We start from the raw sequence: 25,199 nt of genomic DNA on the forward strand, positions 1-25,199 counted from the left end.
TATCCTATCTTCTTCAACATTTTGTCTCTGTTTCCTAATTGCTTCTTATATGCACTATTCTGATCCTTGGCTTCAGTATTCATTATTATTGTCATAGCCTAGAAAACCCTCCTGATTATTTATTGAACCATTAAGATACAAACTCCAAAAAGGTGCTGCTAAGTTACATTGACTTCATTCTGTAGCTTTATAGCATTTGAAATTATTTATCCCAAATTAAAAAAAATCTGGCTAACACCGAATTCACTGCTCCTCTCTTACAGTTAAGGTCCCATTCCCCACCAGCCTGATTTCTTTATTTATACTTATGCACCATTTTCCTCCATATTCTCTAATCCCAAACAACAAAATCAACTTTGATTTTCTCCTCTGCTTTGCTCCCAACATTATTCCACCCCAATGTTTCATATCCATCCCTTGATTTTCTTTTCTCCTAGAGCCACTCTAATATTACAGAAATGTACAGGATGGACAGTGAAAAATATCACACAAAGATGGATTTAAATTCTAGCACTTTGGCTGTATCACCATGTTTCATTCCCCAATCACTACTTTTAAAAAATTATTTTGTGAATAATTATTGTTTCAATGATTAGATAGAAGTCTCATGAGGGAAAGGGCAGCTTTATATACATCTAAAGCTTCTTCCATGCTATATAGCCAAGGCTCTTATTGAGATGCTTAAATTATCTGCCCCAAATAACAGGCAATAAAAAGTCAAATCAGAGGTGGTCAAATGCAGGTCTGGCTGACTCTTATGCCCATGGTCCTTCTAACTCCATACTATATCCCTAAGAGGCTTCTAGTATGACATAACCAATGTGTTAAATGAATGACTCAGTTATTTCTCTTAAACTAGTTCACGTCTACCTTAGAACACTATACTCTTTATTCAAAGAGTGTTATGGTTGTGTCCAAATGTATGATGACAGTTACAAGAAATGACTTTGACTCATTACTGTTAGTAAGAGTGAGCATGGTGGTCAATAAATGTCTCTTTGGCAATGGTGGTGGGGGAGCGAAGTAATGATTTTACTTGAAAGGTATTCTCAATACATTTCCACTGAGTATAGAAACTCTGAGAGAGGGTGGCAAGCTGGCAAAAGTTCAAATGCAGGAACAGCAAAGTAAGCCTACATTTCAGAAAATTCCCCTTTTTTCATGCTTTGGAGAAAAAGCATCACTAATTAAAAGAAGGCAATTTAAAATATTGTAGCTGGTTATTAGAGAGTTTTTGCTATCTTCCTATTTTCTTTCCCATCAGGAAACCTAAAGTAGTGGTTTTCAAGTGGCAATCCATGAACTGCCTGCATCAGAATTACCTGGTTACAAATACAAGTGTCCAGGTTCCATCTCAAAGCTATTGAGTCTGTAATTTTAAGTATTAAAAAATAATATTAAGTTTCAATAATATAAAATTCAAAATTAAATTTCTGATGCATGATTAAGTTTGGGGACACCTGATCTCAAATAAAATGGAAACTTTAAAAGGCTGGGCCGGCCGAACCGGTTTGGCTCAGTGGATAGAGCGTCGGCCTGAAGACTCAGGGGTCTGGGTTCGATTCCGGTCAGGGGCATGTACCTTGGTTGCGGGCACATCCCCACTGGGGGGCGTGCAGGAGGCAGCTGATTGATCTCTCTAATCGATGTTTCTGGCTCTCTGTCCCTCTCCCTTCTTCTCTGTAAACAAAATCAATAAAATATATTTAAAAAAAAAAGGCTGGGCCAATTCCAAAGCCTACATACAGACCCTGAATCAAAGGAGAAGCATACTGCTTCCAAAGAACTGTGGACATTCACTATTTTCTCGAAAAAAAAAATTGTCTTGAGGTGTCTATAAAGACATCAGTCTAAGGACAGCAGAGACAAGCAGTTAGATGAAATATTTGAGGACTTTACAGAGCTAGTTATACACTATAGTATACTTCCCAAATAAAGTATTATTAACTGTTCATTCATTTAACAAATATTTATTGAACATCTGTGCATAGGGAATTATTATAAGGTTTGGGACATATCAGTGATGTAAACAGACAAAAACCTCCACCTTTCTAACACTTCACAGGAGACAGTCAATAAGTGAAACAAACTACCCTCAAAGTACACACACATACACACACACACTCTTTCTCTCTCTCTCTCTTTCTCTCTCTCTCTCTCTCTCTCTCATTTTTAATTTTATATATACAATAAATAATATTAAATAATATGGAAAAAATGAAGCAGAGAATTAGGACACCGAGTTCTAAGGGGTGATTTTAACTTAAACAGGGTGATCAGAACTGGTCTCTTGGAAACATGACATTTGAGTAAAGACCCCATGGAGGTGAGTGTGCTGGGCATGCAAGCACCTGGAGAAAGATCACTTAGGTAAAAGGAACCCTTGCAGGACATTTGGTCCTCTTCAAAATGTCCACTGAAATGCGTGGTTCACATGAAAAGGACCTTGAAATTTGGTCCTTTCAGAAATAACTATGGATATATTTGGTCCATGCCAAAGGGACCTTGATATTGATCCTGTTAAAAACATCCATGGTTAGAAAATGTCCCTGGGTTCAAATGGCCCATAATGTTTATTTATATTTTTGGTTTACAGGATTAATACATAAAAATACTATCATATTTTATTGGTTGAATAATTATGTGGTGAATGTATTGCCAATAATGACCCTTCTCAACCTCGGTAGTCTAGCTGGTAATGGCACAGAGGTTAGGTAGATGCGTTGGGGTTTGAATCTTGCAGAAGAGCGGGATTTAAATATCACAGACCTTTTGGTGTGGACCAAATGTCTCCATGGATATTTTAACAGGATCAAATGTTCACTAACTGAAGGAACAGAAATGAGAAGTCCCTAAAGCAGGAGCATATCCACGATTTGAGGATCTCAAGTAGACTAGCTTGAGAACAGTAAATGAGAGGCAAGTCTGTCGGAGATAAAGTCAGAGAGGTAATAGGGACACATCATGTAGGCCCCCATAATAGCAGTGTAAGAACACAAGAACATTGGAATAACCTCATCTGTCTTAAATTTTAAAAGCAAAGTTCTAGAACTGTGTTGAGTTCAGACTCTGGGGAAGAGTTTAGTTAGAAGCTGGGAGAAAGGTTACTGCCACAATCCAGGTGAGACGTGACGATGGCAGTGATCAGAGGAATGGTGAGAAGTGGTCCAGTCTGGATGTATTTTGGAGGTACAGGTAACAGCATTTATTGATAAGTGAAAGTGAGGTCTGAGAGAAGAGGAGTCACAATAGATGGAGATGGCTGCGGAAGAAGCATATATTGAGGGGAGGATCCAGAGTTTTATTTTGGACATGGTGAATCTGAGCATTAGACAATCAAGTGGGGGAAGTCCAGCCATGACTGGAATGCTCATATCTTAGAGTCCTCGTGTATTCCCCACGTCAAAGTAGTAAAGCGTTGGCATACAATAAACAACAAGAACATGCACACTGCCTCATTTAATCCAGCAGATTAATAATAACCAGCACCCTTATAAAATATAGGTGTAAGTAAGATTCCTATAATAAAATGTCTGGTTTACATTAATATTTACTTTACACATTTTAAGATAACTATCTCCTGTTCTTATTTCTTGATAATACTACATCCCATCTCTTTCAAATAACTTTGCTTAAGTTACTTTTTCCCCCTTAAAACAACCATTCTATGAGTGTTACTAAGCTACAAATACTATTGATTGAAATTATACGTAGATGGATACCTTGGCTGAACTGTGGCTTGAAGTTTTTTCTGCAAACAATGGATCTCTGCCTCATAGTTTTCTTCAGTTTCTTTCAACTGTTGCTGCAAAGAGGATATGAGTTTTTCTAATTCTTGGACCTGTTTTTCAAGTTGTTTAATTTTTTCAATATGTTGCAGGGTAGATAACTTGCTTTTATGACTGGCATCTAAGATAAACATAAGAAAAGACATTTAATACAAATTTCTTAGTGAAATACCACAATCATTTTTCTGTGTGTGCAGAGAATATTCAAATATAAAGCTATTCCTGATCAAGCTCCTGCCAATAATTTGGGCTTTATCCCCCACTGCTTTTTCACACACCTTGCACTCTCAATTCTCCAATTTGGATGCGGTCTGTCACACCTGCAGGTTTAAATCTCAGGAGCCTGCCCTAAAATTCCAACCTCCCTACTCCTGCCCACTGCCCACTACTCATCCTCCAAGGAAGTACTAGACTTTTCCTCTCTCCTACCATTCTTTCTATTCATTCTATTATAGAAATGGTCCTGCTGTTTTCTAACAGTTTATTTTATAGTCCTTTCCCACTGGATTGTGACTTCCTTTGGGTACATATTTCAGTGATTTCAGATTTCATAAGCACTTGATAAACAAATGAATCCACGACTGAGATATACAATTACCTTCCTCTATGGGTTCTAAGACAAGAACAGAATCACTTATTTACTTCATAGTACTTATAATTTTGTCAAAAATCATTTACCTGTTTCCTGTGTTTTTATATTCTGTAGCTCTAACTGGTGAATTTTCTGAAGTTCCTTGATTTTTTCCTCTTGAGCAAAAATTAGTTCCTCTTTAAGACTGCAAAGAGCTTTATCTTTTTCATTTTCCATGTATGCACGAACTTGATCCACATGAGTCGAATAAACCAGAGAGAGGCATATACGTTGAGCTTCCATCTGTAGCCTTAAATCATTCTTAAGAGTGAATGTATATACATTAGAAAATTTTAAAATGACAAATCAAGTAATTTAACTTCTATTTTCTTGCATATACTGACCACAAAATGGAAAATACATGAAATTATAGTTTAACAATTCATGTAAGAAAAGTGAAGTCTAATTTTTTTCTCACTTTTCATTCTGCTGCATTGCTCCACTTATCTTTTTCAAGGAAAGTACCATAATGCTTTCTTTAGCACAAGTTTATGGTAAATTTTGATATTTGGTATAGCCAGTATGGCGTCATCTCTTATTTTTGTTTAAAAATATTTTAAATGTAAAGGAATACAAAGAAAAATGTTATAAACATCTACATATTCACACCCAAATTAACAAATACTAATATTTTGTCTTTTAAAAAAAGATTTCTCCTCCCTACACACTTCCTTTTTGGCTTAAAACAAAATATAAATAAAATTTAATCTATCATACTACCATTCCTCCTTCTCCAGAGACAATCATTATCACATTACTTACAAGTCCAGTCCACTACTTACACTGTCACTTCTCAACATATCTGTAGGCAATGTACTGTACCAGTATTTAGTGTTCTAACGAATTCACATAAATAGTGCAAAATGGTATTTATATTACAAACCACTCTTCTCATGCAATATCCTTCTGAGAGTTATCCATGTAGATACAGGTTAACTTATTTTAACTGTAGTATGGTATATATGAATACACCACAATCTTTCCATTTCCTTTCTGGAGATAAACTGGATTATTTCTAATTTTTTATATTTAAAAAAATGTTACAATAAATTCGTATACACATCCCTTGTAAAATGTGCCAGTGCTTTCCTAATGTAGTGATTCTCAAACTTTAGCATGCGTCTGATTCATCTGGAGTGCTTATTAAAACAGACTGCTAGGCCCTTCCTCCAGAATTTTTGGTTCTGGAAATCTGTTGTGGGGCTCGAGAATTTGAGTTTTAACCAGTTTCCGAGTGATACTGAAGTTGCTGGTCAGGGACCACACTGACAGCCACCTAGAAATGTAATATCTGGGTTGTAGCTTATGCACATTAACTGTATTAGATCTTACCAAAACATTTTATATATAATTATACCAATGTATATTGACATTAGCAGTGTATGAGTCCTCATCTTCCCCATAGTGTCACTACACTTTTTACTGAGACTTATTTTGCAATCTGATGGGTAGAAAATACTGTGGGTTTTTTGTTTGTTTGTTTTTTTAAATGAATGCATCTTTTTTTTTTTTTACACATTTTAAAAAATATATTTTTATTGATTTCAAAGAGAAAGGGAGAGGGAGAGAGGGAGGGAGGGAGGGAGGGAGGGAGGGAGAGAGAGAGAGAGAATCATTGATCGGCTGCACCCTGCATGCCCGCCACGGGATATCAAGCCCATAACCTGGGCATTTGCCCTTGACCAGAATTGAACCTGGTACCCTTCAGTCCACTGAGCCAAACCAGCTAGGGCTAGAAAATGCTGTTTTTTTGTTACATCCATTTATAAAGTTAAAAGTATCCCTTCATGTTTATTAGCCATTTTGGTTTCCTATTCTGAGACACATATCTATATATCCTTTGTTCAATTCTATAAATGTAATCCTCTTCTTACATTAGTGTTCTTTACACCTTCTTCAGATTAACCTTACCTTTTTTTTACTATATGTGGCAAATATGTAATCCCAGTCCTTCAACTTGTATTATTTGTAAAACAGATATAATGATATTTATCAATCTTTTCTTGTGTATTTTTGTCTTCATTAAAAGTCCCTATCAAGATTCTAATTTCCTTTTATGTGAACATCTTTAACCAATCTGGAGTTATTGTATTCTAAAGGGTAAGGATCTAATTCCCTAATTCCCCACCCCAAATATCAAAAGGATATTTGCCAAAAAGCATAAAAGAATATTATCAATAACCTGTATCAATTTGAAAACATAATTTAAAATGAAGGCCTATGCTATTTCACTGTTGGTTCTTGATAAACTGGCTTTGTTTTGTTTATTCTTTCTTTTATTCACTCATTTAAAGAATCTTATTAACTGCCTATCTTGTGTCTGACATCATTTTAGTCTCTAGGGATACAGCAGACAGGGTTCTTGCTATCAAAGAGCTGATATTCTAGTTGTTCCTCTTGTAGTTTCTAAATGCCAATACCTTTTTCAATTCTAATTATTACCTTCAATTTTACACATATACATTTCAGTCCATGTTGTCCCCAAGCATCAATAATCAATCATATCAATAACATTTCTGCCACTCCTCCCTCTTCCTTGCATCCCGACATTGATCAGACTTCTGTGATGTTATTTTCCTCCTGCTCAAACCTCCTAATTATATTCATATGGAATTATACTTCAAAATTATTTATTTGTTACCTTTAATTATAAAAAAATCTTAACACCCACATTTATTTTGGTTTCAGTGCAAGATATCTGTTCTATTTACTAAGTTTATTTAGTCCCAGGAGCAGTAATTTGTGTGGCCTCAGCATTATTTCTAAGCATATTTCGATTGCTCTTAGGTGTCACTGTTGTGTAAACTATTGCTCAGTTTCTTCTGTGAGCTTCCTTCCACACACACATATTCACTCTCCTCCTACCAATAAGGGGGTTTGTCTTGGTAGTGATGAGTGGGCAGGGACAATTTACAGGCTTGCCTCTCTTCACTTTCTGTAAGTTAATGTCACTGAAAATGTCTTTAGTAGAGGAAATAAAATTCCTATTGAAAAAATGTGACCATTTTATTATCTTCAAATTTAGGTCCTCTCCTAATAATGCTTTTTAAATGATTTCTGGTATTTTAGGATTAATTAAATTAAATTGAAACCAGTTTAAGGTTTTGAAAACAATTCCAGATATTTAGCAAATCATTAATAATTATGCAATTTGAATTTCTTAATTATTTAAGTTATTAAAATGGAAACTATCTTCACATATGATATATTATAAATATAAACATATTAGAATAATGAGAAAACTTTCCAGTGGCTTCCTACTGTATCCTATATAATAAAAGCCTAATATGCAAATTGACCGAATAGCAGAACGACTGGTCGCTATTGATGTACACTGACCACAAGGGGGCAGACGCTCAATGCAGGAGCTGCCCTCAGCCTGCAGGCCCCAGGGCAGCCTAGGCAGGTGGCAGTGGGGGGGCCCTGATCACCCCGCCGGTCACCCTGCAGATCGGCCCTGATCACCGGCCAGGCCTAGGGACCCTACCCATGCATGAATTTCGTGCATCAGGCCTCTAGTATAAAATAAAATCTCAACATCTTATAAAGTCTGTAAGGCTCCCCAAGATCTGGCCTCTTACTTTTTCAAACTCTTCTTCCACTCTTCCTCTTTCAAAATCAACTAAACACACTTTCATTCTGCAACTCAAATTCATCTATGTCTTCACAATTGCTCTGATTTCCTTGTGGTAGGCTCCTCCCTGTCATTCAAATCTCAGTTCAAATGTCAATTCCTTCAAGAAACCTTTCCTGACCACCCTATTTAAAGCTGCCACATCACTACCCCTCATTCTCTGTCACTTTATCTGTTTTATTTTCTTCCTAGGACTTACCACTATTTCTAACTACTCTACTTGTTTCCTTGTATACTGCCTGCCTCCATCACCAAAATATATGCTCTCTGAGATCTGGAATCATCTTTCTCTTGTTTGCCATTATACACCTATACCTGGCAAGAGATTCAGTAAATACTTGTTACATAAATGAAGAAACACAAAGATTGAGTTAATATTATTACATAAGACACCCAGTGGAATTTTCCTATTATTTCTAATATTAGTATCGAGCAAATATAAATTGTTGGGAGTGATCTCTTATTACTTATTACATGCATTCTTTAACTGTATTTTAGAATTAATACTTTTTCCCCTTTCAGGTATAACGATACTCAAAGAAAACTCTAGGGCTTAAATTGAGATTTTTTTTTTTCCAGGGAAATATAGTTTCACAACTACTGAACAACTATATAGAGTACTTTAAATTTAAGAGTTGATTTTCAGTTGTGGAACTTTGAAAACACAGGTATGAGTTAAAATTCTGAAACTGATCTTTGGGATTATAACAAAATAGTAAAAAATAACTTTTGTAAAGTTTATATTCTGAACGTAGTTATTTAAATTCTTGCCTTTCCAAAGAAAATGTGAAACCATTACTATTTTTTTTATTTGTTGAGCAGAATGTACAACACAGATGAACTGAAAGAAAGCCAATAATGTTTAAGAAAAATAGATACAAGAAATAATAAGTAAATGACAGGCCCAAATGAAAACTATATTACAGGGTTCATTTTCATTCTCCTGTAAGGAGGTTAATTTATGTCTTAGGAAAATAACTTTTTTTTTTAGTATGTAACATACATTAGCAATGCACTTTACTATATAAGTAAGTAAACATACCTGTTCAGATTTAAGTGCACTAAGTTCCTGCTGAAGTTTATCATTGTCACTTGGTTCAGTTATCCCAAGTGATAATTCATTTGTCACAGATGGCAAGTGATCCCAACACAACTGTTCTTGTTTGCTTTCTTTCCCAATAGTCATATTTTCAAAAGGTATTTTCTCATCCTCCACTATTCTTGATTCACCAAAATCTTTATTTATTTTAGAAACTGATCCTTCAGATTCCCTGCTTGTCATAGTCACAACTCCATCATTTAAAGAACTTAACTGAACATCACATCCACTTATATTTTCTGTCCTATTATGGTTAATTATGACTTCTAGCTCTTTACATCTCAATAAAACTTGCTCTTTCTCTTGCTTTAAAGATTTAACTTCTTCACTTAGAAAACAAATTTCACCATGTTTCTGTTTTAATTGTTCAGAAAGGTCAGACAGTCTTTCTGACAGTTCTAATTTTTCTCGCTTGGTTACCTCAAGTTTTTCCATAAGTTCTGTGGTATCTTTCTCGACCACCTCACCAATTTCCAATGATTCTGCTATAAAAGTTTTGTCGTCATCAAACACTGAACTTTGCATTTTTGCTGTAGTTGGGTTTATTCTTTGCAAATGATGAAGTTCTTCACTAAGTGCTTTAAGCTTACTTCTATACTCTACCTCTTGTTTATTTTTACTGTCTTCTAAATCATTTTTTGTCTTGAGAAGGCAAGCATAATCCTCTTGTAACTCTTGATAGTTAACTTCAAAATTTTTTTCAGCAAATGAAAAAGTGTTTCGTTGCTTCTCAATCTCTTCATTTAGCTGAGTACATTGTTTTTTGAGGTCTTCATTTTGCTCAGTGAGTATTTCTATTTCTTTTTGCCAGCTACCATCTTTGGATTTGGACTTAATGGAGTCCGTGCAAATTAATCTTTCTTCTTGGTTAACAGTATATATTTTCAACATGTCTTCGAGGGCTTTTTTTTCATCTTTAAGAATACTATTCTCTGCTTCAAGTTGCACAAATTTTTCTTGAAGGTCATCCTCCTTTTCCTTCATTTGTTTCTCCAATAATTCAGTTTTAAGCTGCAATTCTTGAACTTCTTGTTCAAGGGTACCCTTTTCCTTTTCTTCTTGTCTGAGTATTTCAATTTCTTTTTGAAGTTCATTGATTTGAAGAGCCATTTCTTCTGACTTTGAATTCACAAGGGACTGCTGTAAATCTTTTAGCTTTGAAATTTCCAAAATTAATTGATTCTGCTTAGTTATCAAATTGTCTCTTTCAAACTGTATGTTTTCTATCTTTTGACTCATTTCATTCTGTAAGCCATCTATCTGCTGTTTATAGTGAATGCCTAAGTTATCTTTAAGTTTCTCAATATTTATTCGATGCTCAATTTCTAAATCTTCCTTTAGTTTGGAAAGTTCTTCTTCGTGACTAAACAGAAGCTGTGTTCTCAGTCTCTCTAATTCAGCTTCTTGTGATTCTGCCATTCTATCTAACACAGCATTCTTTTCTCTTTCTAACATGTCAAGTTTTATCTTATAATTTGTAACTTCTGCTTCATGTTTTAATTCTAGTTCCTTCCTGGATTCGGATGCAGATACAATCTCAGCTTTCAAATCCTCCACTGTACTAAGGGACTTATGTGCTTCATTTAGTTTACTTTCTTGTTCAGCTATTGTCTGTCTAGCTCTCTGAATTTGGTCTCTTGAAAAGCTCAATTCTTCAAAAAGATCTTCAAGCTGTCTTTGTAGAGCAGACTTTTCTCCTAAAATTATTCCTAGTTCTTCTTTGAGTTTTTCCTTTTGAGAGTTAGTATCTTGCAATTTTATATTCAGTTCATTTATTGCCATATTCATTAACTTTACTTGATCTTCATTAACTGTAATATTTGGACATGATCTTAAAGCATTATCCATCTCTCCCTTATGTTGTGTTTTAAGTTCATCTATCTGTGATATGTGTTGTTTTATTAACTCTTGCTTCATCTGTACTATCTGCTGTCCATACATCTCATCCAGCTCTGCCCGGAGTTGTTCTAACTTTCTTTGTGTTTCTTGTTCCATTCTTTGCAGGATATCAGTTTCAAATTGGCTATCTTTATGGTTTTTCTTCTGAAGTTCTTCAACTGTCCCCATTAATTGTTTTATTTCCTCAGAACACTGTCTTTCCTTTTGCTTGGAATTAGTCAGCTCTAAATTCATATTTTTTATCTCTTGATTCTTTTGTACAACCTGTTCTTGTAATTCTTCCAGTAATTTGTCAGCAGCTGTGACTTTATCCTTTAGCTCAAGAGTTTTTCTTTCCTCTTCAATTATTTTTGTATTTAATTCTTCAATGATTGCCTCCTTTTCTTGAACTTCTTTATTTGAGCTTTCTACTCTTTTATCTTGTTCCTTTAAAAAGAAAAAAAAAGAAAATATAAAAATGACATTTTTAGTTCCTAGGAACTTATGTCACTTAACCTCATTACCAAGAAAGTAAGATTTTTACATAATCATATAAAAAGTGACTGCTGGGGCTATCCCTCAATTTTCTCAAGTCAGTGAGAAAATTTATAGTTCTAGAAGAAAGTCTTAAAAATCAAGGTTCCTCCAGTGTATTCTAATAACCTGAAGGTATTTGATGGGCCAGTGCCTTAATTCATTCCTGTGGCTAAGTGAATTAGAAATTTAGAGATATACAGCACTTAAGTGATTGAACCTCAAGCGACATGCAAGACAACCCTACCATGTATGATATATCAACTTGGTCCTAGACTTTTGGTTTCAAAAGAAATTTGAAAGTGGGACAGATACTTTTTCCTGGTTTGGGATTCTATTTTAGAATTGTAGGTAAGCCTAAACCCAGAACACTTGCCAAAGCTGTGATTATCATTAAGCACAATCATACACAGGAGTCTTATACCAAAATAAGTCAAGCAGGAACCATGGAGTTGAAGTTTTCCCTCTGTTACTTAGTTGCCTATGTAGTTAAGGGTTGTAGACCCAAGAACAAAGAAAAAAGTAAAATCCGAAGAATAGAACAGAATATAAGTAGGTAAATTAAATCACCTTAAGGCAGCGGTTCTCAACCTGTGGGTCGCGACCCCTTTGGGGGTCGAACGACCCTTTCACAGGGGTCGCCTAAGACCATCAGAAAACACATATATAATTACATATTGTTTTTGTGATTAATCACTATGCTTTAATTATGTTCAATTTGTAACAATGAAAATACATCCTGCATATCAGATATTTACATTAGGATTCATAACAGTAGCAACATTACAGTTATGAAGTAGCAACGAAAATAATTTTATGGTTGGGGGTCACCACAACATGAGGAACTGTATTAAAGGGTCGCGGCATTAGGAAGGTTGAGAACCACTGCCTTAAGGAGACAAGAGTCCCAGGCCAAGGGGACTTACTAGTAAAGGCACCTTGAATGACATTAATATATATAAAGAAAGAATGTCAAAGCCCAGAAAAAGGAAAGCATCAGAGGGAATTGTTGGCGGAGTCCATTCATGTGTAGTCAGTCTACGGAAGAGAATAAAGGTGCCATGAGACTGAGAATTCTGATCCTTCTGGGAAAGCATTCCAAGAGTAGAAAGCAATGTAGGGGTTTACAGCAAACAGAATTTAAGAATTCCAATCCAGAGGCATGATCATTCCTACTGTGAGATGAATACCTCAGGTTCTCACAGCCTAATGCCCTGAATATTTGATTCTTTTAACATTCCTTGATCTCATGCTCACTAAACAACTTTCTTTTATTATTATTTGCCTCTTCAAAAGTAAAATCCAAGGAACTTAAAGTATACAGGTCTCTAGGAAAATTATTTTTCATTATAAAATAATAATCTCATATTTAAGCCCTGGCCAATGTTGCTCAGTGATTAGAGCGTCACCCCATGCACTAAAGGGTCGCAGGTTCCATTCCTAGTCAAGGGCACAAACCTGGGTGGCAGGTTCGATCCCCGGCCCTGGTCGGGGCACGTGCAGGAGGCAACCAGTCGATGTATCTCTCCCTCAGTGTTTTCTCTCTCTCCCCCACCCCTTTCCTTCCACTCTATCTAAAAATCAATGAAAAAAATATCCTTTGGTGAGGATTAACAATAAATAAATACCCCCACCCCAAATAAAATAAAAATCTTGTATTCAAGATTTAAAAATTAGTCTCTTGAACTTGGAAAATCTGAGTTCAGATTTTCTCAGCTTGTCTCAGTTGATAGAAAATAAAAACCAAATCGGACTTCTGACCCTACAAGTAAAAGACCAGATTCTTTACTATATAAATTAACCTAGGTAATGAATGCTTTCCTGTGCAGTTACTTAAGCAAAATCCTATCAGCTTCTGCGTTGGTATCACATATCCCATCCAATGTCACCATAAGTTATTACCAAGGACTAAGCCTTATGTTAATTTCAGCACTACTGTATGACATTTAAACCAGCTTAATCTCTGAAATCTGTGTTTTCGTCTATAAAATAAAGATATTATTTTCTCTACCTCACAGAATATGCTCGACACTAAAATAAATCTATTAATTGTTAAAGCAAAAGAAATATATTTACATATAAATATATAAATATAATATAATTGTATACTAGAAAAAAATCTATAAGGCATTTGGAACCTATAAGAAAGTAAAATCCGTTTATTGAGGTCAACTTCAGTTAAACTGTTAAATAAGTAATTAGTCTTGAAAATGTGAACATTGTTATATATCTGCAACATTTCTGTTTCCTGATTTTCTGTGGGGGGGAAAACCCTCACAGAACAGTTTCATTAATTCAAAATTGTCCATCACTTGATATAACTGTAAGCAAACAACAATAATTCTACACTTAACTATTAAACAATAAGAATTCATGGTTCATTTTTCATAGTACTGTTTATTTCAAAATAGATGGTTTTAAACTACTTATTATTTTATATTGGAAAAAAAAAAGACAGCCCTGTGGTTGAAGATACAACCCCTCTACTTCTGGACACAGACCTGAGAGAATAGGGAATAATATACTTCTTGACTGTGACTACTGCACTGTGGGAAGTTCAGAGGATTAACATAATGTGAGTAACTGGACTTATCAAGCAGTTGTCTAGGGGACTAAGACAGTTTCAACTATCACCCTAATGCTTTAGTCCCTCAGCTACTCTGGTGAAACTACTATTCAGGAGAATTCATTCAAAGGGAAAACAAAGGAGAAAAAATATATAGGTGATGAATTGACAATAAAGTATTCTTGCTAACTTTCAAATCAACCAAGGTTATTCCCCTACATCAATGAATTATTTGAATTTTAAATAATCTTACATTATTCTGCCAACTAAATATAATATAATACAATAAAATTCCATTTCCAGGCTTCTAAACTAGATTGTCTTTCTACTTTCATCATGGAAAGAGTCATTTTCAAAGACTATCATTTTCTAGTTAAACTACTTTTTATTCCCTATACATGTATTACCTAGGTTCTTATGTACACTCCACCTTCTGTCAAAAATGTCTCCCATCTCGTCCTGACTGGTTTGGCTCAGTGGATAGAGCATCGGCCTGCAGACTGAAGGGTTCCAGGTTCGATTCTGGTCAAGGGCACATGCCCGGGTTGTGGGCTTGGTCCCTAGTGGGGGGCATGCAAGAGGCAGCTGATTCATGATTCTCTCTCATCATTGATGTTTCTATCTCTCCCTCTCTCTTCCTCTCTAAAATCAATTTAAAAATATATTTTAAAAAATGTTCTCCCATCTCTATCACTTATTTACCAAATAAGTATTGAGTAGCTGTTATGTGCCACACTTATGCCAACTTTCAAGGAAACAAAATGCAATTAAAAAGAGATTGTTCCAAATTATTGACCTACTTTATACATCACCTCCTCCCTAAAGCCTACCGTTAATCACTTCCTTTATGAAGCCAGACCTACTCAGAACTTTCAACACATGTTTTACCTACACTTATCCTTGTTTTGTGGTGTCTTGTGTACATGGTCCACTATACCATGAGTTCCAGTGAAGGAAAGAACACATTTTAAGCATCACTATTTCTTGCAGGGGCATGTTACAAAACAGGTGCTCTGTAAACATCTACTTAATGATCTTTAAATCACCTCAGTTGTAAAGCATGACCATTTATCTTAAATTTGTTTATTTTCTATTTTCCTAAGAGCAAAGTCTCTGAAGTCAGACTACGTAGGTTTGATATTTGGTTCTACCAACTTATTACCTTGTACTTGGGCAAACTGCTTCATCCTGGTTTGCCCTGGTATCCTCAGAAGGTTGTTGTAATGATTCAATGAGTTAACATGTGCAAAATACTTTAAATACTGTCTGGTAGCAAGTGAACAAAAAATAGATGCTAGCTAATACTTTTGCTATTAACCAAATAATACTCTTGTCTTGGAATTTCTCAACCTCTTGCAGAAGAACCTCCTAAGTTTATAAAAAGTACTGTATTGCATGTACAGTCTGTCCTTATTATTCAAAAATTCTGTATTTGTGAATTCATCTATTGCTAACACTTACTTTTAACTCCGAAATCAATCCTCTTAGGCATTTTCAGAAGTGCACAGAATGGCAAAAATTTGAGTGGCTGGACATGCATATTTCCAGCTGACATCAAACAAGGCAACCACAGTCTGTCTTCTTGTTTCAGCTCTTACATGGGGAAGATGGATGGAGAGGAAAGATAGTAGGGGGAGTGCAGTGTAGTGCAAGATGTTCTGACTCTGGGCCAGTTGGACAGAATTTGAATCCCAACTCTGGCAATGGTTAGTGGGGTGGCCACAGCCAAGTCACTTAACACTTCTGAACCTCATTTTATCTTTTAAAAAATAAATAAAATATAATCTACAAGGATGAGTTGTTTTTAGGATTTAAGATTATAATCTATGTAAGATATGTGTGTGTGTGTGTGTGTGTGTGTGTGTCTCCAAGGAGCACTCATTTGCTAAGGAAGTGTTCCAGGCAAGTATATAAAACATAACTAGAGTGAATAAAGAGAACTGACTTTATTTTTCCTAACTAAAATCCATGAAAATTCATTATGCCATAAAAATATTTTCATGCCCAGCCAGGTGTTGCTCAGCGGTTGAGTGTCAACCCAGGAACCAAGAGGTCACCGGCTAGATTCCCGGTCAGGGCATATGCCTGGGTTTCGGGCTCGATCCCCAGTGTGGGGTATGCAGGAGGCAGCCAATCAATGATTCTCTCTCATCACTGATTTTTCTATCTCTCTCTCCCTCTCCCTTCCTCTCTGAAATCAATAAAAATATATTAAAAATATTTTCAGAATTTAATAACCATGGCTAAAATGAGTAGAATACCTGTAGATGAATAAAAATAGAAATTCTAGTTATGAATTCTCCTTAAAACTCAGTTTAACCTAAACTCATCACTTTCAAGGAACTCAGTAATGAGTTACTATCTTAAAACTATTGTTGTTAGATTCCTAATGGATTTTGAAATTATTTTACAAACTTAAAGAGCTTTTCTTAATTATAACATTTTGTGATTCATGTATATAACAAAAAGATTAACACTTTCATACAAAACTTGAAAGTTAAAAAGCTGTTAGAAGTTTCCTCTTTAAAATAAACATACCATTTCATATGTTTTAATTTTCTCTTGCAAAAAACTGATTTGCTTTTTGAAGTCGTCTTTCTTTTTTTGATAATCTTCTAATAGATGGTCCTGTGCTTCCAGCTGTTGCTGATGAGTGAGAATTTGTTGTTTGGCTTGTAGTAAATCTGCAGCAGTGCTACTGTGAGTGCTGTTTCTCAGAGTTTCACTAGCCTGTAACTTGAAAACAGAAAGAAACCACAAAGTATTAAATTCTGAAGTGACTGCACTAAGGAATAGACACCTCTTGGGGGTATTAACTTGGCTCACAATTCTTTCTGGGAACTGTGCTGAATTTACAGGCTTTAGACCTCAGCAAACATACTGTCATGGCTGATCAGAGAGTATGGGCACATTATCCAAACTAAACCAATAAGATTATTTTTCCTATGATAAAGCTGGGAAAGTAGTCTAATGAGAGTGGTAAGATTGGGGCAGACAAGCAGAGAGAAATGGGGCCTGAAAAACAGTACTTCCTGAATTCCTGATGACTTTCTAGTCTCTGATCCCAATCTATTTCAGAAGCCTGGTTGCAGTTCTGCCTTGAATTCTGTAGGATCCTTACATTAAATTCCCCCTTTTGCTTAAGCTATCTTCAATTATTTTCCATTACTTGCCATCAGAAATCTTGATTAATACAATTAGATTCCTATGACTCTAATTAAAATAAAAGCATACCAGAGTTGGCAAAGGATGTGACTATATGTTAATTTGTGCAAAACTCTACCCAATCAGATTTATAAGGTTTTGTAGGATTTAAAAATACAGACAAAGGTGAATTACAAATAAATAAAAGCAAGAAGCCACTAGAGAAATATGACTTAAATTCTTGGTTAACATAACAACTGGTCTTCACTAGTTTTTTTTCAACATGATACATAATAGGCAAATGAATTTTAAACAAATTTAAATTTATTTTGGAAAGTGTGAAAAAAGTTCAATTGTTTACTAAAGATCTAATAAACTTTGTTCTATTAGTAATACTTACATGTTGAAATTGAATCTGTAAATTTTGACTTTGTTCTGTCAATTCTAAAAATTCTCTCATTGTCTCATCCTTTTCTCTTCTTGCTTGTTGTAAATTAGCAGTAAGCTGAGTTATGATGCCATCTCTTTGTTTAATAGCAGCTTCAAATTCTTGTAACTAAAAGACATCAGTTAAATTAATAAGTGCTAGATTTACTTTTTAAAACAAAACAGATTATTACAGGTAACTGTTCTTTCAAAATATGATTTCAAAATTCACCGGCAGAATTATTACAATTTGTAAGCAACCTTTTCCATATTTGAAGCTATTACTTCCAAAACAACTTTTAAAAGATTATCTGAACTTAGAAACAAAACATATTATGTCTAACTTGTTCATGTATCTACTTCTAGAAGGACAGTGCCTTTACACTTAGGAATGCCTCAATCTGTTCCTAGGCAACACCCTCCTGACAGGTTCAATCCGCACTCTTTTCTGGAAAAAATGAAACTGAAATGTATTCTCTCATCCTCATTGATGTCCTATTTCACCTTGTTTTTATAATTGACTGCCAAAAACAACAGATGTCATTTTAACCACAGAGGTTACTGACAAGGACTCACTGACATTTTTAATGAGTTTAAATCATCATATTTTGATGTGGTATGCACAATAATTTTCTTTCAGGCTGACTACAAAAAACATCTACTCTACTGAAGTGATTTCAGCCTACCTATCTCATAAAGTTAAATAACAGTCCATGTTTTATTAGTCCTGTTAATGAAATCCTATTTTTAAGTGAAGCTATGATATATATATATACACACAACTATTATGAGACTAGAGGCCTGGTGCACAAAAATTTGCGCACTGGGGGGTGGGGTCTCTCAGCCTGGCCTGTGCCCTCTCGTAGTCTGGGACCCCTCGGGGGATAACCACCTGCTGGCTTAGGCCCGCTCCCTGGGGTATTGGGCCTAAGCTGGCAGTCAGACATCCCTCTGGCAGCCCGGGAGCCCTCGAGGGATGTCCACTTGCCAGCGGGGAGCAGGCCTAAGCTGCAGTCGGACATCCTTAGTGCTGCTGAGGAGGTGGGAGAGGCTCCCACCACCACCGCTGTACTGGCAGCCGTTAGCCTGGCTTGTGGCTGAGCAGAGCTACCCCTGTGGGAGTGCACGGACCACCAGAGGGAAGCTCCTGCATTGAGCATCTGCCCCCTGGTGGTCAGTGTGTGTCATAGTGACCAGTCATTCCCAGTCGTTCTGTTGTTAGGGTCAATTTGTATATTATCCATTTATTATATAGGAGTGCCTGGCCAGCCTGGGTGAGGGGCTATAGGCTGGAAGCAGGTATCTGGGATTTATTTAACTTCTATAATTGAAACTTTGTAGCCTTGGTCCAGCTCAAAGCCTGGGTTGCCCCTGGAAACCCAGGTTCCCAGTCCCTCCTTGAGCGGAGGCCACACCGCCGGCTAGAAACAGGTATCTGGGGTTTATTTATCTTCTATAATTGAAACTTTGTAGCCTTGGTCCAGCTCAAAGCCTGGGTTGCCCCTGGAAACCCAGGTTCCCAGTCCCTCCTTGAGCGGAGGCCACACCGCCGGCTAGAAACAGGTATCTGGGGTTTATTTATCTTCTATAATTGAAACTTTGTAGCCTTGGTCCAGCTCAAAGCCTGGGTTGCCCCTGGAAACCCAGGTTCCCAGTCCCTCCTTGAGCGGAGGCCACACCGCCGGCTAGAAACAGGTATCTGGGGTTTATTTATCTTCTATAATTGAAACTTTGTAGCCTTGGTCCAGCTCAAAGCCTGGGTTGCCCCTGGAAACCCAGGTTCCCAGTCCCTCCTTGAGCGGAGGCCACACCGCCGGCTAGAAACAGGTATCTGGGGTTTATTTATCTTCTATAATTGAAACTTTGTAGCCTTGGTCCAGCTCAAAGCCTGGGTTGCCCCTGGAAACCCAGGTTCCCAGTCCCTCCTTGAGCGGAGGCCACACCGCCGGCTAGAAACAGGTATCTGGGGTTTATTTATCTTCTATAATTGAAACTTTGTAGCCTTGGTCCAGCTCAAAGCCTGGGTTGCCCCTGGAAACCCAGGTTCCCAGTCCCTCCTTGAGCGGAGGCCACACCGCCGGCTAGAAACAGGTATCTGGGGTTTATTTATCTTCTATAATTGAAACTTTGTAGCCTTGGTCCAGCTCAAAGCCTGGGTTGCCCCTGGAAACCCAGGTTCCCAGTCCCTCCTTGAGCGGAGGCCACACCGCCGGTCAGTACTAGCAACATTCCTCAGGAAGAGGAATTCAAATATTCAAAGCAACGTCCACTTTAATTCATCACCTGGGAGTTTACTGATATGGCAACCTACTTTTTTGTTAATGTAATATATACCTCGAAAGCAAAAACAAGATATCTGCAAATTCTGTTACATTGAGTTTTATAACAAGAGGTGGATACTTTTGTTTTGTTAAATATTAAAAGCATTTAGGATTCACCCACAGAAAGAAGTACATGCAAGAAAAAACTTTGTTAGTAAGCCAGATGGTTTTAAATAGTATAAAACATTAGTATCATGAGTAGTTTTAAATACTGTACCCTTAATAAATTTGTAGACTTTCCTGTTCTCACCACAAAACTGCAACCATTTACCTGTATAAAAACAATTTCCTGATATATTATGACTTTAAATAGAATTCTATTTAGAGCTAACAATTATATTTCTGTTAACTGTATTCATGTCTCTTTCATGCCTAGGAAAAATGCCTCATTGGCAAAAACAGATATAGTGGTTAAACATAAATTATCTAATGAGTGCTTACTATGCAAAAAGCACTGTATAATACATTTTCTTTTCAGTGATTTAAAGTTCTAAGTGCAGTTTTTTTTGTCTTCATAAGAATAACTATAAACTTGAAGTTATTGGATTGACCCTCTTCTATAAAACACTGCCTTAAACTTATTTAAATAATTTTTATGAAGTCCTAATCATTTTTAAAGTGAGGTTGTTTACTGGTACAAATTCATTGAAGGTTGGCAAGCAGGTCTAGAGATAGGAGATGAAGAGGTGAGGAACACTCCTTTAAGAACTTTCCCTTGAGGGCAGTACTATATAGCCATGCCAACCCTGATGGACGTGGAGATTTTCCATACATATTACTGTCTGTCTCTATCACAGACATTTTGTGGTAGGAAGAAGGATGACTGCTATGTCTTTAGGGCTGACCTGGTGGGAGATTAATTTCAGATCAATCAATCTACTTAACAATCCTCTCTTCCCCTCGCCCCCAACAGTATAAAAATGAACTATATTCCACTCACATCTAAATAATTCACAATTCTATGCTAGTAGAATCCAATACAATGAAGTTTTTACTGTTGAAATACGTAAGATAGAATATCCTGGAACTAGATCCATATGGACCATAACACTTTAAAAACTGAAGATCCTAACTAAGAATTCTTTATTCAAGTTTGATTACTTCATTTTTTCCCTAAGGATAATTTCTGGAAAGCAAAGCTAAACTAAACAAACAAACAAAATATCACCTTTATGGCAACATAATATTAAAATCTGTAAACACCAAATTCTTCTTCCTAAATCAATCCTTCAAGAAAGTACAAATAGACACATTTTAAATATAAAAATGTTCTGTAGAGATACATCATATATTATTATTTAGAAAAAAATCACAGGAAAGATCATTTTTTATTTTAAAACTATAAAATGGCATTCACACAAAACTCTTAAAAATATAGTTTTATTGATTTCAGAGAGGAAGGGAGAGGCAGAAAGAGATAGAAACTTCAATGAGAATCATCAACCAGCTGATCAGCTGCCTCCTGCACGCCCCTCACTAGGAATCCAGCATGTACTCTGACCAGGAATCAAACTATGACCTTCTGGTTCATAGGTCAACTCTCAACCACTACGCCACACTGGCTGGACTCACACAAAACTTTTTCTTTCAATAAACATTAGTTTAAAAACATAAAAAAACTCACTCTTTAATTTATTTATGATTATTACCTTATCCTTGTGTGAACTAATATAAATTCAAAGTAAACATCATTACATAAAAGGGTACGGTCTTTTTTTTTTTTTTTAGTTTTATTCATTTCAAACGGGCCGGATCTGGCCCGCTGGCCGTAGTTTGCCCACCGCTGGGTTAGACTCACACAAAACTTTTTCTTTCAATAAACAGTTTAAAAACATAAAAAAAACCTCACTCTTTAATTTATTTATGATTATTACCTTATCCTTATACTTAATTTGGTAGTACATACATTCAAAAATATTAATAATTGATGTTTTAAAAAAATAAGAAGAATCTGATGATTCATAAAAGTTCATGAAAATGACAGGAGTTCACATCATAGCTGATTCAGGGAATTGGAGCCAAGTAACTAATGAGGTTAAGATGATCAATTCAAAATCACACTTGAATATCAAACATCACAGTGTACACCTTAAATATATATGCAATTTAAATGGTAAAATTATACCTCAATAAAACTAAGGCAGCTAGGGAGAAATATAAAATTATATGAAGTATAAAAGAGGAACAAGAGTCAAAGTTGAAAAGCTAAGTTTATACTACTTTATGGCTATAAACAATGTTTTCCAACTCCAGCCAGTCATTTCATAAATGTTATGAATCAAACAAGTGTCTTGGTTAAGAAGTATTAAATAATCAGATAAAATCCATAATAAAATTGTATACTCTACTATCATTTCATCTTTCTATATATAACAAAGCATATTTATCTACCTGTCTTATCTCTACGTTGCCTATAGCATTTCCCACTTTCTGCTCAAAGGGTATGAATAAAAATATTTCATGTAAATATGGCATTCTGGATATGAAATGACCCTTCATTGAGGACTAAACAGATCATGTACAATTTAAATTAAATCACAAAAAGTATTTTAGCCTGATTTCTCTAGTATATATAATTGGACATAATATTTATACAAAACAGATCTTTCATATGTCACAGGGTAAAAATATCTAATTCTTCTAGGCTTGAATCCATTTTTCAACCCAGTAAGTATATAAGCCATAGAAGTCAAGAAGATTAAGCTCATACCATAATCTGTATTCATAAAATTTCCAAAATAAGTTCTAAATTAATATATAACCAGAATCTAAGATCCTTCTGAGAATAACTTAATAAAAGAATTTTCATCACTCACTTTTTTCATATATAGTGTGAAGAAAAGTATATTAATACTGAGAAGCCACAAAAGATAACAAATAAACAAGCTTTGCAAATTGTCTTTTATATACCAAAACACCACACTAAATATCATCAAATAACCCTCTCAACTACCCTGTGAGACAGATATTATTAAAGCCCCTACTCTTTTTTTAAAAATATATTTTATTGATTTTTTACAGAGAGGAAGGGAGAGGGATAACATCGATGAGAGAGAAACATCGATCAGCTGCCTCCTGCACATCCCCCACTGGGGACATGCCCGCAACCAAGGTACATGCCCTTGACCAGAATCAAACCTGGGACCCTTCAGTCCGCAGGCCGACGCTCTATCCACAGAGCCAAACAGGTCAGGACTAAAGCCCCTACTCTTTATATCACCTTAATCGCTACATACCAGAAAAATGGCAGTGATATTTAGACAAGATACAAGATATGTGGTCTATGATAAAACCATGAAATTTCGAAAATTTAGAAAACTCAAGTGCAAACCAGAGCAGCCAAGATGAATAAATTGCAAATATGGCATTTGTAGTGGTTATAATACAGGGGTTGACAAAAGTAGGTTTGCAGTTGTTAGTACACAAAACAGATTTATTCTTGTACTATTTATTAATGATTGTATTTTTTATTATTATTATTATTAACCTACTTTGCCCACCTTTGTATATGGGTTGCCTTAAAAAGTAATTTTATGGGGGACAAGGGTAGAGGGGGTGTTACTGAAAAGTAATGCCTAAATAGGGCATCAATTTATTTATTTAACCCTGGTCAATTATCTTCCTGACCAGGTTACTAATAAGTATATTCCCAGCTTTTAAGCACATTAAATTGGCAATCCAAAACAGTAATACATTCATTTAAGAACAGGGAAGTTATATTTTAACATTAGAAATCTACAATAAATAAAAATTTATGGAATATACTGAGTTACTGAACCATTCAGAGTAAGGAATAAACTTTTTCCATGTCCTCACAATCTGGACCAAAGAAACAACAATCATATCTAAAAAAATAAGAAAAAGTTAATAAACTGACATATATTCATTACTAATACATAAAGAAGGTATTTCCTAAGATGGCCAATGCCTACATCAGCTTTGATCATTACTGTGTTAAATATGGATACCTTATAATAATCACTTATTCTAGAAAACCAGAATCAAACACTCCTAGAAACAAAAAATAAAAGAATTTATCTAATTAAGGACCAAGCTTTCATACAATTTAAGACCTTAGTTAAAATCTGGAAAAAAAAATTATCAGAAAAGCATAATCTTCAGGTTTTCTAGGTCATCACGCTATGCTATATTTTGTTAAATTTATAAAAATACAGAACCATGTGAGCTATAAGAAGTAAAGTACTAATAGTCAATAACAGTTTCAAGAATAATACAAATGATCAATCATAATATTATTTATTCTTACCTCTGAACTATAATCTTCGGCTGTGGTTGAAATTTCACTTTCTGGCTAAAACAAAAGTGAAAACTGATTATATTAAGGCCCTTTACCATCTAAATATTGTATTTTATTAACCTATTACTATTGGTGCACATAAAAATATCACTAAAAAACTGTAAAAATTATTCAGATCTTTAAAATTTTCACTCTGATTAACAATGGCTAAATAACACATCTAAAATTTAGCACTAGGCATTTTTCTTTATATAAAAGTATCAAGAGGTACTCTCACACCAGGTCTTGTATCACTAAGAATCATTTGTAAGACAAAAGCACCAATTAAGATATCATCCCACTAATTCTTGTGTCTCTTTTAAATAAAAAAGTCCTGCCCATGTTTCTCAGTGGTTAATGTGTTGATACAATGAAGGATTGTGGGTTCAATTACCAGTCTAGGGAACATACTTGGGTTGCAGATTCGATTCCTGGCCCCCATCGAGGTGAATGTGGGAGGCAACCAATGAATATTTCTCCCTCTCTGTCTCTCTTTCTCTCCCCCTCTCCCTCCCTCCCTTCTACTCTCTCTCTAAAGAAAAAAAAAATCAATGGAAAGAGTATCCTTGGACAAGGATTAAAAAATAAAAAATAGCCTGGCCAGCATGGCTCACTGATTGAGCATTGACATCTGAACCAGGAGATCCCAGTTCAATTTCCGGTTGTGGCTGGATCCCCAGTGGAGGCATGGAGGAGGCAGCTGATCAATGATTCTCTATCATTGATATTTCTTTCTTTCTTTCTTTCTCTTTCTCTTTCTCTCTCTCTCTCTCTCTCTCTCTCTCCCCTCCCTCTCTCCCTTCATCTCTGGAATCAACAGAAATATTTAAAAAAAAAAATAAAAAATAAATTTAAAGGTCCTAATATGTTAGTAAAAAAGT

At 35.5% G+C, this 25,199-nt stretch overlaps 1 protein-coding gene across 1 annotated transcript in view; it reads right to left on the reverse strand.

Annotated features, from left to right (window-relative positions):
- Positions 1-25,199, reverse strand: part of AKAP9 (A kinase (PRKA) anchor protein 9) — a 123,006-nt gene that overhangs the window by 77,037 nt on the left and 20,770 nt on the right. The window contains exons 3-9 of the mRNA XM_014547560.1: positions 24,289-24,333; positions 20,194-20,292; positions 17,675-17,830; positions 16,669-16,866; positions 9,096-11,477; positions 4,467-4,680; positions 3,723-3,909 (exon numbers count right to left, since the gene is read on the reverse strand). Coding sequence (XP_014403046.1) covers positions 3,723-3,909; positions 4,467-4,680; positions 9,096-11,477; positions 16,669-16,866; positions 17,675-17,830; positions 20,194-20,292; positions 24,289-24,333 — 3,281 coding nt within the window. The remainder of the gene's footprint in view (positions 1-3,722; positions 3,910-4,466; positions 4,681-9,095; positions 11,478-16,668; positions 16,867-17,674; positions 17,831-20,193; positions 20,293-24,288; positions 24,334-25,199) is intronic.

This window comes from Myotis brandtii, unplaced genomic scaffold (assembly GCF_000412655.1).
Source record: "Myotis brandtii unplaced genomic scaffold, ASM41265v1 scaffold48, whole genome shotgun sequence".
In the NCBI taxonomy this organism is placed as follows: domain Eukaryota; kingdom Metazoa; phylum Chordata; class Mammalia; order Chiroptera; family Vespertilionidae; genus Myotis; species Myotis brandtii.